Raw genomic sequence first — 18,996 nt, 5'->3', positions numbered from 1 at the left:
CAACACGGCTGGAAACAACTGCAGCTGAGCTTGGACTCAAAGTAAACGGGCCAAAAACCAAAACGATGCGGATTGACAACAGAAGCATGAATTCAATAACACTCGAGGGCCACGCTTTCGAAGAGGTCAACAAATTGACCTACCTGGGAAGTGTAATAGCTGTGAACGGAGGGTCAGAGGAGGACGTAAAGGCAAGAATTGGTAAAGCTAGAGCAGCATTCAACATCCTAACCAAGATCTGGAAAACAAAAAAAACATCTCTCTCAAGACCAAGCTCAAAATCTACAACTCCAACGTCAAATCCGTACTCCTGTACGGATCCGAAACATGGAGTACACCACTACCATCATAAGCAAACTTCAGACATTCATGAACCACTGCCTAAGAGGCATCCTCGGGATCTTCTGGCCAAACACAATCAACAACATCACCCTGTGGGAGAGGTCGCCCTAAGAACACCTGGAGAAGAACCACAGAGCAAGAGTTCAAGAAGGAAGGGCCAACGTGGCAACAGCTGGAGAAGATGGCCCAAGACAGGCGAGGATGGAAGCGATTCATCAATGGCCTATGTTCCTAAAGGAATATAAAGGCCTAACTAACTAATGGATGTAAGGTCACGCACCACTTCAAAACACTTTAAACATTTTCCTCTTGACTGTCTTCGGCTATGTTTCCACCGGGCCCTTAAAAACCCCCAAAACAAGGTTCTTTATTAAATTAAATAAAAAAACACCCAAATAAACCAAAAGAACTTTTAATCTCAAATTGACAGGTTCATGGACAGACCAGTTTCTTTGTGAAGATTAATAAAGCCTCTTGTAGAGAGAAGAAGAAAAATTTGAGACGTGTGTGTGTGTGTGTGTGTGTGTGTGTGTGTGTTTGAGAGTGTCTCTTCGCCCTCCTAGAGGACTTCATGCTGTTAAAAGTCAGGACTGCGAGTGCCAGAACAAAATAAAGAGCATTATGCACACACTGAAAAGAACTTACTGTCTCACACAAACACATACACACACACTCATTCCCACGCGCACCTACCTCCTTCCACAAAGAACTCAAAGCGATAGGCGAGTTTGAAAGTTGGTCTGCTTTTGTGTGTGTGGTGGGTAAAAACCAAACAGATATTTGCAGCTGAGACCGTCTCATCTGCTCAGTAAAGATGAGAGGAGCTTCACAGCACAGGGTGAATATAAAGAGATTGAAATTATACCGGTGTTTCAGTCCTCCTGTGGAGACCGAGCAACAACAAAGAACAGCTTTGGCAATACATTTTGTGACTTATGTGCCCACTGAAAAAGAGGTTCTCCAATATAACGATGCTATTGTTGCCAGCTTTATAAATGTTGGCAAGGAGGTTAAAAAAATACATGTTGGCCTAAATGACTGTAATCTGGGTGTTTACAGATCATCCAATGTCATCCTATCAGGTGACCGTGTTGCACAGAATGAGGTTTCACTGGTGGCTACTGCCCTGAGACCAACATTTGGTATATGGTAAGGGTCAGGGTCAGGGGTTGGGATTAGGGTTGCTCTCTGTGATTTATATTACATTACATGATTGGCTGAAGCAGTTACTGTCCCAGGACAGCCATAGGAGCTGTTGGTCTCAGGAAAACAGCCACTTGGCAAGTTCAGGATGTGCATTTCACAACCATCAAGTGAGAAAATTGAATCTGCGGCAGGGCCAACTATAAGTTAAATTAGAGAGTCATAATGCAAATGCATTTTCTTGCAGAGAATTGTACATTACAAGCCGTAGCATCTTTTAGAATACACCAGTTTTGGACTTTAATCTAACAGCACGAAAATGCTAGCAAGTGTCCTTTCGTCTCTGCGTGCCCCAACTCTTCACCTTTTCTTAAAGCCGTATTCATGATGTATGATATATTTATGATTACGTTTTGAATCTGCGTATGGCATTAGTAAATTTGACTTTCACATATTTGGAATAGTTATCACCCACACTAGAAATCCAAAGATCAACCGGATAATGTTTCAGAAGCCCCTTTACATCCATGTTAAATCCTCAGTAATGAGAAGTGTGAGGTAGCATTGTCATTACCATGCCATGTCTTTGACATGTCATTGGAAAACAGTATAAGATGAGTGGCTTTTCCAAAATCTGTGAATCTTTTTTCTCTGAACACTGAATATATAATACATATAATATTCCATAAAACATAAGCCACATCTCTACATCCTCCTCCTATTTATAAGCAGGGTGGATGGATGTATGAGCGGCTGTCATATGAACATCAATGATAGCATGTAAATCAACAGACAACAAATATTATGAAAATTCAACACATCTGAATTATGTATATAAATGCAGACATGCCCTATGGATGTACCATAGAGGGGGCGATCAAGTTTTGGGACGCTATCAAGTTTTCCATTTTCATACACGGTCTACGATTTAGCCTACACAGGCTTAGACAATTCCTCCATGGCAGGAAAAAACAACACACGTGCGCAAAGCCATCCGTGTATCAAATCCATCTCCCTTTGATCTAACACCATAGCTCTCTGTTGTTCAATGATTTGTCTTTTAATCAGCACTTCAAAAAGCAGACAAATCTTTTACTCAAACTGTACAAACAGGGTTGGATACAAAGGGGGACAAATGCTTATTTTCGTTCTTAATGTGAGTATGAACACGAGAACAAAGCAACAGCAGCAAACTCTTCGTTGGTCCCCCTGATACGGCTGCAGCTGACTCAGACGTGCTTGGTATTCACCACCAGCGTTGGGTAGAAAAGAACGAGTGTCACCCCTGGGAGTTGAGGTCACTTAGATGGGGTTGGAAAAGACCACAGAGAGAACAGAACGCTGGTGTCAGAGCGTAGCTATACTGAACACCCAAAACCTCCACAGCAGGTGAGTCTTTGAGCTTACAGCTTTCTGTTACCACCACGGTGATGGGAAGATTGATCGGGATCCTGGGAAGTAAAAACCAACGTGATCTCTACAGGGCAGAGTTGGATGAACCTTGAGGAGGTAGAAAGTATTGTTTACTGAATTTCCACTGATTCCTTCAATATTAGCTTGAAAAGTGGTCAGTGACTTGTTAAATATAATATTTTAGAAATAGTCATTATGTGCTTTTCGTTGTGGACCATTTAGTATCTGACAATCCATCTACTGCATCTCAGTTTTCAGGTCGGTGAGTAGGTGTATGGTCAGTGGTACAGAAAATCAATATCAGGCATTTCAGAAAACAGGGAATGACATGTAGCAGATAATTCACTGTCGAACTGAATGTCTCTACGTAATAATATTTTAGGAAATTTAATATTAACTAAAATTGAAATTGGTCTCTTAGAAATGTTCTGAATGTCACTCTTAGCCAACATGAGTACTGATTAGTTGAGCAAACATTAATAAAGATACTGACACCGAGCATTTCAAGTCTACATGCTGCAAATCGTAATTACTGTGTAATCAGCAGTGATCGGTGCACAGCTTCCCACCATCCAGCGGAAGCAGACGGGTTCAGAATTCAGAGGACGATGCAGAGGGATTCAATTTCCATCTCCATCATTTCCCACAAGACAAAACTAACAAGGAAACAAATTAACACACTGCACTGCTGAGAAGGAGAGAGTTATATGTGAACAGAAAAAACGTGTGGCTGGTGTGGCTTTCATCTCCCACATGCGGGCTTCATTTTAAACGGTCTTACATCCTCCAATGGCCTTCACATTTGAAGAAAATTAATTTTGTGTTGTAGTGTCAAACAACCTTTCACAGGAACAAAGGTTTTGGGTTAAACTTCACGACAATAACACTTTCAACACTTGTTTGGTGGGAGTTATCAGCTGCCAAGGTCTTACACGGCAAAGTGTTGATACACTCATTTCCCGCCAAGTAACACTTTCATGGAGTAATGTGAGACTTTCAACTTGCACTTAAACTGAGATTGATTCTGACATTGATTTATATGATCTGCTCATTGCCCAAACATATCAATGCCATATGAAAACTTACAACGTAGTTCAAACACGAATGAAGTCTTGACGTCTACTAAGTATCAGAATTAGAAAGTGAACACTGCTGAAGGTTACTGAATCATGTAAAAGTAGATCAGGGAGATAAACTTTCAACTTTGTGAAGATCATTCATACTCTACACTTTAATTAATAATTGTATAGTTAGTTAGTAATTTTATAGTTTATTATGTGACGAATATCATAGCTAATAATTAGGAACAACTGTCAAATTATTATATAACAACAGTGTTGAAAAATAGCAGAGTGCAGCTTGAATATCGTAATATAAGTGTCACCATAGCTTACCTTTATTTTCTGCAGCTAAAGCTTTATGAGGAACCATAACTCTTTTTCTTCAGAATTTACGGCACTTATAATCTATAATGTCGGATGTATTGATGTTACAATGATGACAGGATGATGATAGAAAAGATGCAGCAGATAGTCAGCATCCTGTGCAAAAGATGTGACATATTGCCGCACTCTTCTCGCAAGACAAAAAGATCAGACAGGGAGTGATTTAAAAAAATAAAATTTGATCTAAATGACATTTTACTGATGGGATTATTAAGGAAACATATCTTTGAAATGCACACGAGAAGGAAGCCAAACATTATGGATAAAATGAGATAAGGCCGTTAAACCTCGCCCCGAATGCAGTAAATCAATGTCACACAGCTGTCTCGACACTATATAATATAATGTCCTGTGCTGTCAGTGCTACGATGAACGCTCACAATCCAAACATACACGTGGCCTCGATGTACAAGTATAGAGGGAGAGAAGGATGAGGGAGGGGAGGCAGCAGACAGAGAAAGAGGAGAAAAGAAAAAGATAAAGGCTTATCACCAGGATAAATACTCTGATAAATCACTGTAGAGGCAGAAGGCTGTCGAATAAATTCATCCCGTCCTATTGTTCCCCGCCTGTATCTGCAGGATACAGGAGGCATAAAGAGTGTGCGTCTGAGAAAGCGAGAGTGATGATGGAGATGACCCTGGTGCTGAGCAGCTGCATTGATGTATACAGTGAATATAAGACACGTGCGCACACTCACAACATCCATGGTACGACGACACAAAATATTGCCCCGACACGGCTCCGCATACACACGTGGCACCGAGTAATTGGGGCCCCCTGGGGCCGATCTCCGGGCCTGGGTGCCAAGGGCGAGCATTCCTTACACCGAGGCAGATAAATCAGCTGTTAATAAGCCGGCGAGCGCAGGGGCTCTATTTACGACCGCTCTCCCCACGAGGCCAGTGCCACCGGCCCAGCTGTGGTCTCTCTCTCTCTCTCACACACACACACACACACACACACACACACACACACACACACACACACACACACACACACACACACACACACACACACACACACACACACACACACACACACACACACACACACACACACACACACACACACACACACACACACACTTAATCGTTATCAGACAGAGGACCCCCAAGATACACATTCTCATATGAGTGTGTCAAGGAAAAAAAAGGATCTTCTTCTGTAATGTGATATATTCTGCATTTTTAATCAGTGCCTGCTTTTTCCTATTAACCCATAATGGAGTAAGGATCACAGCTAAATCTAAGCTATTGACACACCCCCACCCCCACCCCCACCCCCACACACACACACACACACACACACACACAGAGAGAGTCATCTCAGGCAGATCTACAATGGTAGCAGTTACTCAGCATAGCAGCACAGTGCAGTGGAGAACAGTATTGATTCATCCACAGAAAGTCACCTTCCCCCCGCCCCGGCTGGGGCCGCGGGGACCCTGATCATTCCACTCCACCAACTTGTTTGGCTGTTGTTGTTATTAGTGTTTCTTTGGCATAGCGATTTTGGTCTCGGGGCACGGACACACTGCTTTATGATGCCGCACCCAACAAAAATCATTGTGATTGTCCCAGGCTAGTAATTAAGTGAGGGGGGCTAATTCGCCATTAGTCAGTTATGGACATTGGCTGGATGCCGGGAGAGGGATGCTCGGGAAGGGCATGTTGGCTGAGAAGTTTGGGATCCTAATACATACATTTCCTTTACAACCACTGCTGCATATGTATGTTGGTGCTGGCTGGGGGCATGGCAAAGGGCCATCACAGGCTAAGGTGGGCCGAGGTTTTCTTATATAGAATCTGACATGTAGTGCACATGATGCTATTAAGATTTGACGGCTTATATCAATATTCATTTATTAAAAAACTAAGTTTCTCTTCGAAGTATTTTTTGCAGAAAATGATGATGTCACAGTAAAGCTGACCCTTTGACCTTTTGGATATAAAATATCATAATTTTATCTAATTAGACATCTGTGGTAAGTTATGTCATATGATTAAGCACTGGATCTTTTGAGTTATGGCAAGAAATTATCTTTTGTGCCTGAACAAATTCTGATAAGTTCTTCTTCGAGTCCAAAAGGAATTTTTTTTGCCAAATTTGAAGAAAGCACCTCAACTTCTTTCTGAGGAGTAAAGGAGAAGGGACACAGATATGGTTTAATATTCAGCTCATTCGCATTCTACAGACATCAGAGTAAAATAGAAATAAGTCTCCAGAGGAAAACAAGCATGACTCATATAACTCAGGATTTAATCTTTTTGGCTCAGAGTTATTGTACACCCAGAAAAATGGAAGCGCTGATTTGAACACATTTGTAGTGCCAATGCTCATAAACAAAGGCATGACAAATGGTAATAAATGGGGACGGTGATAAAAGTTTTATTGGGCAGGCATTGTCATATGCGACATCATCACTGTATCCTCTCCATTTTCTCTGCACTGGTGGAAAACACTAAGTTAACATTATTGCAGAGTAACTCAGAACAACAGGATTAACCATGCTGCCGCATGGATCTATAGTTATCTCCAATAACTATACTACATGTCACCATACATGTGACTTGAAAACTGCAGACAGGAATGAGAGTGACAATATTACTACGTGTGCACTTGCCCCAGTTGGTTTTATGATGTAAGGAAAATGACACATCCATCCCAAAAACCAATATGTGGAGGAGCTGCCTCCTCCTCCTCCTATATTATCCATCCAGTCTTGGCTGCATTATAGTTACTCCCCTATTCAAAAATAAGGTTTTTAGTCAATCCTTTAATGAATGGAAAATTAACATTTAAAGTTCTTTTGGTGGTTTATATAACTTTGCTATATTGTGGTTCTCATGTATGGTTACGACAGCAAATGCTGTTAAAAGACCCACATGTATTGGACAAAGTGGCTTTGTGCCCATATTTAAGAGCAAACATATTTTACACATTTGAAAATGATTTTTAAAATTGTAGGTGCGGCAGGGTGCCATGTTTACAGTTTGTTTAACTTGTTTGTATTTTTTTAACATATGCTTAACTTTCCCTTTCCTTATCGTTTGCTTTCAATGACTTTTGTTGTATACCTACAGAGGCAAGTGTGGCAAAGTACATTATCTAGTATTGCAATCCACTCCATCAATCCATCCATTGACTGATTGACTCAGAACTTTCAGAGGAAATTGAATATTTCTCCAGGCTTTTGAATTAGTGACGAGCACTGACCACCTACATTTTGCATGATGTTGGCATAGAAAAGTTTGATTGTACAACCAACACTGACAATTCAAGACAACACCTTCAGCCTAAGTGCAGATAAGGTTTGCTGTGATGAGCGAAATCCCTGAGCTTCCTGAGTCGACATCTTCAGGTTTACCACGGGATCATCTTTTTTTCTTTATTAATCTTTCAGTACTACACCGTACTCTGCACATCATCAACTCCAGGCACATTGTGTGCATGGTTTAGTAACCTTGCATGCCAGTAAGCACATTTCCAAATCAATCTAGATTTTTATGAGGTCTCAGATTATGCATGGCGCTGGTGTGTTTAGCACCGTTTACCGGGGGAAGCGGCGAAGAGATTAGGAAGATGAAGACACAGACGGTTAAAGCGGGGGTAATCAGTGTCAAGGAGAAATTACATACTCATCCAGAGCCGACGTTAGAGCAGCTCTAACCCTGAAGTCATACATGGTTCATTGTGTTTATATGCAGACAAGCAGACAAGCACCCTCACATCAACTGAGAGTTTGTGGATTGCGGCATAATGTCATTGCGGGTGCATGATCTGCCTACAGGGGAGTGAAACAAATGAAAATGATCTGGACCTTTGGAGAAAATGCCAAGTCAATGAGCAGCACTCGTCTCGCCAGCTCCGCCCGTTATTCCATATCATCATGCACATCCGACATTGTTAGTTTAACCCACCGGCTTTTCATCTACAAAAGAGCGTGTGATTACAGCCTCTCAAGTGGCTGCAGGAAGGTTCTGATGCATCGCTGCAACTGAGAACCCAACGTGTCTCAGTGACATACACAATTACTCAGATCCCTGTGATTAAAGCAACCTCCTGTTTCTAGGCCATTTCTTTCTGCTCCTCTTCCTCCTGTGCGCCTCTCTGCAGTCATCCAGCTGCCACGCCCCTCTCACCACTTGTTTCCTAGTTTTGCAATTACGAAAAAAAACTTTTCAAACCCCTACTGTCAATATTCTGCATATTCCTGCTTACACAGTATTTTTCATATAAACCACACAGACAGGTGTAAGTTCACAAGCATTTGTGCACAAATGAATCTGAAACTTTCAGAACTAAAATGTTCAAGGATTTAACAAAACTATGACAAGTTTTGACAAAGATTTTGTGTTTGAGTATGAAACTTTGAGAACATAGAATTGATTAATTATTTGTAAAACGAGGAAAAGCTCTGTCAACCCCAAATTTTGAGACGCAGGAACTAAAGATCCTATATTTCTAAGACTGTTGGAAACCTCAAAAAAGTTATCACAAGAGCTTGTATTTGGGCTTCATGTGTAATTAATACAGCCCTTTAGCTTGCAGTCACATTGAAACTATGGTTACCATTCATTTTACAGTTTCCTAATTTCCTAAAACTAAATGACCAATGTTGGACATATGCATGATGCATAACAATCCTGCTTCCTGTACCTTCCTTCAGTTAGAAGGGAAAAAAAAGATCCTGGGGGAACTTTATTACAGTGCATGCTGTAAGATATGATAATAAGAGAACGGTATTTCTGCATAACTTCACTGAGATGATCTGTGACCAGAAAAGCCTCTGTATAATGTAATGTGATGCAAATCCGCGAACATGGACATTTTATCTACTGATCATGTTTCAGTAATGAGTTGCAATGATTGAGGTGGCTTAACCAAAAATCATATAATTACAGAGAAAACGCACACAAACAACTGCACAGATCTCCTCCCCCACGCTCCCTTTATCTGCCGCCCACATTTTTTGTCAGCAAATTTACCCTCTTCTTCATTCTGCCACCCCATTCTTTGCTCTCTGTCTCTCCTCACTCAATCATCTTCTCACCCTCTGTTTCTCACTTTCGATCTTCTTTCACCCTCTTCGTTTTCCCTGTCACTTCATCTGTCTCTGTCCTGCTCTGCCCCTGCACTCCACATTCATTACCTCTCGGTCTCGCTCTTCCTTTTTCTTTTTCTCTCTTCCTCTCTATTTACCTCTCAGCCTTACACCCTCATTTTGTGTCTCTTCCATTCACTTAACCTTCCACATCCATATTCAGCTGTCACTTGTCCTCCCACTGCCTCTTGCTCTCTCTTCTCTTCCTCCTGACCCAGTCACCTACTTTGTGAAAATACCCAGGGCGCCTTACATCAACACCACATGTGGGCAACTTCATTAAATTGTCAAGTGTGTTTGCGAAGACTATGCGGATTGCAGATGGTACCACGGACCTGATAGTTTATGGAAACAACTTGAGTGAGCTGAGTTTCTCCTTCTTCTTCTTCAATAGTACAGACCAGAGCAACCATGGGCCTGATGGAGCCACTGCTGGATGTGAACCTTTCTGCCCTCATGTTGACCATTAACCATTTAACTAGAAAGTCAGACAGATCACAGCAGAGCCGTGACCCTGGTGCTGACTTAAAGAAGTGCAAATGCACACGTAAGTTCCCCCGTCTGCTCATTGTCTCTCTCCAAATATGAGGGGTTTATTCCAGGCCAAGACTCTCCCCCTGCTGTTAATCCTCATGCTTTGGAATTCTCCACACTCAGCCGCAGTGCATGTGTGCGTTTTGAAGATTGATGCATACATCAGATGAGCTTCACTGCATGAATCACAAAATGCTGGAAAGGTTATGTCTGGCAGAAAATTATCACAGGCCTATAGTTTTTCTATGCCACTCGTGCATTTGTGAAGTACTGGTGTGTGTGTGTGTGTGTGTGTGTGTGTGTGTGTGTGTGCAACCCTCATAGGCACGCACAAGCCATGGACTAACCTCGCTGCCACAAAGCATTCACGAAAAAGGGCCATCTGCATTTTAATAACTAAGTCTAATTTATCTGTGGCTACAGCACATTGAGACTCTTGCTAGTCCCCACAACACAGAGAATTTCACATGGCTGCCTCAGTTCTGCTGATGGCAACGCTATGCTAATGGTATTTTCAGTGCACCTCTCCATATAGGCTCCACACGGAGAAGTTTCGGTGGATGTGTCTGGGGAAGCACAGGTACAAACATATTTGTACTTAGAGTACATGCATATCACTGCATCATGTAAGTTATTACTTTTTTCTTAAGAGGGTTTGCATGGTCATCTTTGATTTGCATGAATATGCTGGCCTTTTGAAAAGACATTTTTGACAACGTGACAATAGACAGTCTTCATCAAATCAGGGTGCCAGACTGACTGACCTGATGCCTCTCCCTAAGTCATGTTGTAGCTCTTTTTAGTCCCTCTTGGCTGTGGTAACATATTTTTTATATATATATATATATATATATATATATATATATATATTGGCCCTGTGATAGGCTGGCGACCTGTCCAGGGTGTACCCCGCCTCTCGCCCAATGTTAGCTGGGATTGGCTCCAGCGCCCCCCCCCGCGACCCTTAAATGGATAAAGCGGCAGACGATGCATGAATTAATGAATGAATATATATATATATGAAAAACTTGGGCTAGAGTGAAATGTCAGTTTGTAAAACCTATTGGTCTAATTCAAATATAATAATATATAGTGCTCTAAAGTTTAAAAATCAGAATGTCACAAAAAAAGGCAGTCGTTTGTACTGTGCGATATTTGTGTGCATGAATCATCCTCCTCCATATTATATGTTAAACTCAACAACAGTAACACCTCGTAGCTGAGGTGGGAAAAGAAGCCGTTCCACAGTATGGTGTGCAAACCAGAAGCTTCTCCATATATACTGGCTATGCAATCAACATCAAATTTCACATGAACGTTACTGTCCACGGACTCACAACTAAGCTTCAGCAGAACACATCATCGGTCTGTTCATCAGGAATCTTGCCTTTTCCCCTGAGCATTTCAAATAACTGCAGCTCAGTGTATTAGTGATGAAATGGGTCCGGTGTACAGCCCAGGGACCTGCCATGACTATGTGCTAAACTGGGCATCCTAATGAAATAAAAGGCTGCGTGTAACATTAAGTTGGCTATAAAGGCAAGAGTTGTCCCCAGTGACATAGAATAATGCATTTAATGTGTTTTAGCTGTAGGAGTAAATGTATTTCTCCCAGACTCCCACAGCAACAGGAGGATGGAGGGAAGGAGAGAAAGAAGGGAGGAGAGAACAGAGAAGAAAGAGAAAAAAGGAAACGCGAAATGAAACAAGAAACGGGAGAGAACCGGCGGGGAAGGAGAGAGAGAGAGAGAGTGAGAGAGAGAGAGAGAGAGAGAGAGAGAGAGAGAGAGAGAGAGAGAGAGAGAGAGAGAGAGAGAGAGAGAGGTGGAGACGAGAACAAACTAACAACAGAAAAAAAAGGTGAGCGACTAGTTAGGGGAGGATGGGAGCAGGCGGAGTGAGAAAACAGAGTGTTTGCAAATCACATATTAAAAGCATTAGCGTTCTACACAGCGAGCCATGTCCCAGAGGAAATATGGGCCTTTCAACAACAACAACTAAAAATGCTTATTTGGAGCAAGTAGGTAGAGACAACCTCTCCTTGGCCTCCTGCCATCCTTTACAGCAGCGGTTAAGGTCACAAAACTACAAATACTCGAGGAATTATAATGTCTTTCTGAGTTAAATCTGGACTTGTCTTTCTTTGCAAAGTGCTGCAGAGGGTTGCAGAGGACGACAGTAAATTAAACACGTATTTAACAAAGTAGGAGAAACTGAAAGTGAAAAACCACAGAGACAGCACTAACCTCCACTGTGGCCCGATGAACTATAAACTGTGATTTCAACACAAGCAAATATTTAGAACTGTTTATCATGAATGTGGATCCAAAATACTGTTTAGTAAAAACAGCACTGTATGTACAATGGATTAAAACAGATGGAATGGAAAAAAGAATTCCATTTATAGAAAATAATTTAAAAAGAAAATCAACACTATTTCAAATTTGCATTAGGTGCCCTGTGGAGTTTTTTTTACGAACAAAGTCATTCTCAACACAAAATGATGTTTTGGTAAATGATGTGAATGCTTTTCTTCTACATTTGAACCTTATTTTGAACCTGCATCTTTTCCATCCATGCTTAACCAAATGCTCTTCACAGCACCCTGGTTCTTGACATTTTACTACTACCCGGATTGGTGTAATAATGTGAAACCACTGGCAGAAATGGGCATTGTGTTCCCTTCATGAGAACCTACTAACTAGTGGTCTAAAACACAAGCAGACGAGAGACGTTTGTACTATATGGTGACACTATCCCTACCAAGTGTTCCCTCGCTCATGCCTTTACAAATATCAAATTTAACTATAATATCATATAATATAATATATTAGTATTTCAGTTATTCTGCTAACATAAGGAGATGCATTCTGGTTCACCCCCTAACCACATGAAGCCATACTGAGGTCCAGCATTCTGGACTGGACTGCAATTGCGGTATAGATTCAATCATACCCAGTGTGATAATGTGAGATTTGTGACGTTACATTTCTTTTTATACATTTACAGAGGCATGAATTGATGTATGGAAACCACATTTGAGCATGTGAAGCTAAAACAGCAAATAAAGATCAAATGAGTGATTATTAATTCAAGTATCTCATAACAATTGATCATTATGAGTGTGATCTTGTGACCATACGTCATAAGAGGGTTATGAGAGTGAAAGTGGATATTAATTATTTAGCGAGTAAGAAATTGATCATGATCTTTTTTAAAGATCAAATTCGGCACTAACGTCAGGTAAAACTCAAAGAGGACGTACTCACCACCCTGATCAGTGATGACGGTGATGACGGCTACCTGGCGGGCGAAGGAGCTCATGTCTGACACACCGTTGAGCGACTCAATCTCAAAGGTGTAGTTGGCGTGTGCCGAGAAGTCCATGACAGTGACAGTGGCGTTGGTCAGGCCTAATGATCGTGGCAGGAAGCGGAGCTCCTCCTCGCATAGCTGGCACCTGTCTGGCTCGGGGCCACAGCGTTTGCACTGGACGTTGTAGGTGAGGTCCCGGCGGCCCCCGGTGTCACTGGGAGGTGACCACTCCAGCATCAGACAGGTGTCATTCAGGTTGAACAATATGTTGCGGGGAGGAGATGGAGGGCCTGTCAGCGGAAACACAAGAGTTGGTATAAATCAAGTTCAAGGTACTTTTAAAAGAATGTTGCTGATGTTGAGAAAAGAAGATACACATTTAACTGTGTGGAGTACAAAGACTAAAGGCAAAGTCATGATTGGTTGTTGGTGCAGACCTTGAACCAGACAGTAAAGCTTTGTCTGATGCCAAAAGATGATTGATTCAGATATGTAAATTAGTTCAAATGTATTGACTTAGAGGCAATAAATCTTACAAACATAAAATAAATTCTAAAGGCCTTGAGCGTCATGTATTCTCTTCCTTTAATTCCAGTTAAAAACAGCTGCCTTTAATCCAAAAGGTCTGGCCAAAGTTGTGCTTCTATAGCTCTATGGTTGCATTTTCAAAGGCTGCAAATATTGTAATAGTTGAAATGGGATAAAAAAAAAAGTTGTTTTTTTTCCAGTCTCAAGGAAAATAAATTCTGGAGAAACCATTTATTATTGGAGACATTTTCAGATTTTAGAAACAAATGCAATTCACAATGATCTCGATTGAGCTCAATTTCATGACAATTACATTAACACTATAATTACAATAACACTAATGCACATCTTACTACACAGAAAGGAAGATACAATCATATACTGAGAAAAGCACAGTGGCCAAAATTGATCCCTGATGTACACCACGCCTACCACAGAACTCTAAATGTTTAGACACAAAAGTATATCAGTATATTCCCACAGGTACACTGAAGGATACAATTGTTCAGGTTTAACATCACATAATACTGCAGTACCAAATCACATATTCCTCTCCTGTGCAGTAAACACTGTCAGTTATTTCACCTCGCCCCCTTTTCACTTTCGGTGAGGTATTTTGGTGCTGTTGGGATGTGTGCATTTGTGCGTCAGGGTAAGCATTGTGCTATAGCAGGCAGCCAGCTGTCAACAGGGTGGAGTTAAAAGGCCTGGGGGATTTGAACACTCCCATCCTGCCAAGCACACTGTCTGCCTAGACAATGGGATGTTTCCCTCTCCTCTCCCATCCCTCCATCCCTGCCTTGGCTAAAAATCTCAGCAGAGTGGAGGGCTCCTCCCACCCCTCCTCCACTTCTGTCAGCGTATGTCCTTTCTTTCTCTCTTTATCTCTCTCTGCCTCTATCAGCCATTATCTCACCTCCTCTATTCTCTCCATCGAGGAGAATCCACCCACCTCTCCTCCCGCAGCGCAACCCCACTGCCATCAGTCAGCTCCCATTCTCCTCCAGGGGAGATTGGTATCATCACCCTCCTTCCTTTCTCTCTTCACTGTCTACTCCATCCAGCCCTTCACACTTTCTCTCCACCTTTATCTCTCCTCCTGTGACACCCCTTCTTTCTTGCTCCCTACCTTTGTCTTTCTCTCAGACCCTCAGTATTTAATCTCTGTTCTTTTGCTTTTTTTTCCTCAGACATCAAGCAAACAAATGTGTATGCTCTGGCCTACAAGCTCCTGATTAAAATGCATCATGTGAGTTCACAGCTTGTAAAAATAGATGTGGTTGTCTACTCCTCTTAGCTTCCTGGGTTGTCAGACCCCCACAAGCCTTTATACACTATGCTTGTTTGTACTGGAAGCACAAGTGTCCTTGAAGATGTAGGATACGCTTGTGACTTGAAGACTTAGTTCAACAACTCACAACCGTTGGAAAGCTGGAAATATGAACATCACTTTGCTGAAACAGTTTTCCTCATTATGAAGAGTGGAGTCTTTCTGAAGATTTTCCTTTTGCAGAAAGTGAATCTTGCAAGGCACTGTAAAGTCAAAGCATCCCCACAATGACTTGGCTTTGTCTTGCTGTAAAAGACAAATACAGTCTTTCACCCTGGAGAGCTCTCAGACATGGCCCCCGTCTATCTCCATGACAGCTAAATGGCTTTTTAATTAAAGGAGGATTAGTCTGGTTAAACTGTAATTTAATGCAAATATAAAGTCATAATGACAGTCGGTGAATCATCGATGAAGTCGACGCAGCTGAACAAAAGCCATGTAATTCATCCAGAGGCTCTCTAATGCACAGTTTCACACCAGATAAGTACTGGAGACGAGAGTGGATTTACGGCCGCAGCAAATTCTGAGAGACCACTGGAGTAATTCACCAGCAATATAGACAAAGTAATAACTTACCCAGACTGTTGGACATGCACAGGGATCGAGACGCCTTAATGTGAAATCTCAGTTAACAAACATTCTCTATCTTCCCAAAACTATTCTTGACCAGGGACATGTCGAGTAATTGTCAGTAAATCGCAGTGAGCTTCAAAGTTTTCCAAGGACTCTGACCCCGTCTAAAACGATGTCCAAAAGCTCTGTTAATCTATGTGGCCATGTTTCTGAAGAGTAATAGGTTCTAAGAAAGTCGATGGCATACTCACGTGTGCAGGCCATAGTTGGGGGATCTTTCTCAGCCCTGAAGAAGCCCTTCTCACAGCGACAGAAAGCTGCTCCTTCTCCATAGCTGAAGCTATGCGGTGGGCACTTTGAACACTTGATGTTTCCTGCATATGCCTTGTAGAAGCCTGGGTGGCACGCTGGGGGTGACAGAAAGACAACATGAAAACATTACATACTGTTTATTCATAGTTTCCCTATGGGGGCACACGTTTCAATTATTTTTAAGATTTCATGAAGATCATTTAACACCCAGGTCTATGGCAACAATAAACAAAAGGCACCTGTCTTGTGGCTGTCATAATCATTATGAATTCATTAATGTGTTAAATACATTCAACACATTAATGAAAATCTGGTTTTATGATCAAATATGGAAATTGATGCAGCAGGGTTCACCAAAATATTATGAGACCATCTGTTTTTGTTTTGGGAACCTTAACCCTAAGGATTACAATTTCTAATTTTTCTTTTACATGAAAATAATTATCATTTGCAATGCAGAAATACATTTTGAGCTCCCTTCTTCTCTTCCTCTCCTGAATGAAAAATCTGGGTTAACCCTGATGATACTGCCTTTCAAAGTAACAAAGCCTAATCCATCTTTATTGTGGGTGTGAGTAATTCTCACTGAATGACCATAACTGAGGGAAGTGTAATTGCACAGTGGCTCATTGAGATATATCAGGTGTGAGACTTGTCTCAGGGCGTTACATACCTATTTAGTTGTAGCATTTTTATGGTTCTAGATTATATTAAATCTTTAGTTCACCTGAACAACATGAACAAGTCCGTTGTAGTTGGAATTTGGATGTTTCATAAAATTCATTTTGAGTTTCCAGTTTCCCATGTTTAAAAAAAAATCAAAGAAGTGTACCATGGGTGCGTCAACATTTACAGTTCATACAATTATCTCAATAGAAAACACATTTACGTGGAAAAACGTTTTTTTCTGAAAATGCAAACTGCACCTGATTCTGCGCCAGGCCTGCATGGCACACTGAATTAAATGTGATACACTCCCAGTAGTTTTTAGGGCCACAACATCATTTAACAAACATACATTGAAAGACAAATTGATGCTGGTTTTATTTTACAACAGTGGTGTTGTTGCACTGAAGACATACTCTCCTGAAATAAGCAAGTATAAGATACATATTTCAGACCACCTTAAATTTAATTCTCCAGTAAAAACTCATAAAGAGCTGTAGCTCCCTGTAAACAGACCGAGGGATTTTAAGCACCTTGGTTTGGTGCATGAAAAATGCTGCTTATATTACCCAGTGTATGAAAGCGTGAATTGAAGTTCTCTGTTGGTTTCACATTCACACAAAACACATGTATTTCTATCAATTCAAAGTTTTTGCATTAAAACTTTCATACTGAACAGAAAAGGCGGCATAGTTAATGCTTGCATTGTGAACTTTCAACAGGAAAATGTTGCGCCTTCACGAGGCGAAAGGAAAAAAGTAAATAAAATACTGACCCTTGTTTTCACCTTTTCTGTAGGAAAGCCAAGAGAGTGACTGTTCCAATGTGAATTTAATTAATAACTTGTATTTATTTAAAATGCAGAGCTGGGAAAACCAAACAAAATGAGGCAACTGCCTTTTAATCAGATTTTCTTAACCTCCAAAGCAGCTCCTCGTCAGAGAGACGTGCAAAAGTCTCCTGCTTGGTGAAATTTCCATCGCTGCCAGTTGTCACCAAGCACATCGATTTAACAAGGTAACACAAGCGGAGCAATTTGAAGGGATTCACCTTGAAGCACCGAGTGCCTTTGTGTGTCTCCATTGCTGCCTGTGATGAATGGAGCCGTACGGAGGACAAGGAAGTGCCAAAACCACGACTGCTCCCAACAAATGGGGACAATTAGGACAGAGGCAGAGAGGTTAACACACGCCCGGCACAGGTGGACAAACTTTTTGTTTGTTTGTTTCACTGTATGTGGGAAAACAGTATTTTATAATGTATTGACCAAACTCATCAATACAAGGTGTACGATGTTATAATGGATATCTGCCATTTCCTTTTTTAATATTCAAAAACATGAACAGTATAGACATGGGTGCTGCACACACACACACACACCCTATCTGTATCAGTATGATAAGTGACATCCCAGAGGGTGTACCAAGGCTGCCTCTGTCATTAACCTCTGATACCGATGTGTCCCTGAGTCAAAAACCGTCAGTCAAATCCCCCACACCACTAGACCCTGTTTTAGACTCAACCTAATGATGCCACCGTCCGACCTTCACTGAACTGAGGGGATGTTCCTTTTCGAGCCTTGCAGCTTCCTCCTGCAATCTGTCTGGTGGCCAGGCTCCGCTCCAAGGCCACGGTGGTGCTGTACAATGGCTGACCATGCATCATCCAAGAATGGACACACACATGGTGGCAAAGAAGGTTACCTCTCTCTCTCTCTCTCTCTCTCTCTCTCTCTCTCTCTCTCTCTCTCTCTCTCTCTCTCTCTCTCTCTCTCTCTCTCTCTCTCTCTCTCTCTCTCTCTCTCTCTCTCTCTCTCTCTCTCTCTCTCTCTCTCTCTCTCTCTCTCTCTCTCTCTCTCTCTCTCTCTCTCCTGGTATGCGCACACGCGCGTGCCATTGGACGTAAAAACAGCAGTGACAAACAGCACATTGCGCTGGACTAGACAGCGTGCCAAATGTGAATGAAGCCTGGAGAATGTGCCCGGGAAAAGACAAGCCAAGTCTGCAAATCAAATACCACTGTTGATCCTTCAAGGACAACGGTTTTTCTCCTCATTTGAAAGCATGCGAGCATTCATACTGTATGTGTAACACAGTCAGTATTATTTCCCCAATGATTCTGACTGCTGATCCATACAGATGAAATTGACTTGGCATTGAGTAGATTTTGCACAGTAGGCTGCTGATGGTCTGGTGACTAGTGAGCATGAGAGCCAAAACAAAATAGTACAGTGGAAGGAGTGTGCACGCACCCTGAATTTTGGTGACAGTTTTGCCAAAGCTGAAAGG

General features: G+C 41.7%; 1 protein-coding gene across 4 annotated transcripts in view; it reads right to left on the bottom strand.

Moving 5' to 3' along the window:
* The window catches only part of LOC118282502 (ephrin type-A receptor 6-like), a 291,167-nt gene that overhangs the window by 54,618 nt on the left and 217,553 nt on the right, over positions 1-18,996 (bottom strand). For all 4 annotated transcript variants that reach the window (XR_007032131.1, XM_047337335.1, XM_047337337.1 and 1 more), the window contains 2 exons: positions 15,982-16,137; positions 13,254-13,589 (listed from right to left, as the gene is read on the bottom strand). Coding sequence is in view for 3 of the 4 variants with exons in the window: in XM_047337335.1 (XP_047193291.1) it covers positions 13,254-13,589; positions 15,982-16,137 (492 nt within the window). In the remaining variant the exon portion in view is untranslated. The remainder of the gene's footprint in view (positions 1-13,253; positions 13,590-15,981; positions 16,138-18,996) is intronic.

The sequence above is a fragment of the Scophthalmus maximus genome, chromosome 14 (assembly GCF_022379125.1).
Source record: "Scophthalmus maximus strain ysfricsl-2021 chromosome 14, ASM2237912v1, whole genome shotgun sequence".
Taxonomy (NCBI): domain Eukaryota; kingdom Metazoa; phylum Chordata; class Actinopteri; order Pleuronectiformes; family Scophthalmidae; genus Scophthalmus; species Scophthalmus maximus.
Note: the sequence above shows the minus strand (reverse complement) of the source record. Positions and strands in the feature narration are given on the sequence as shown.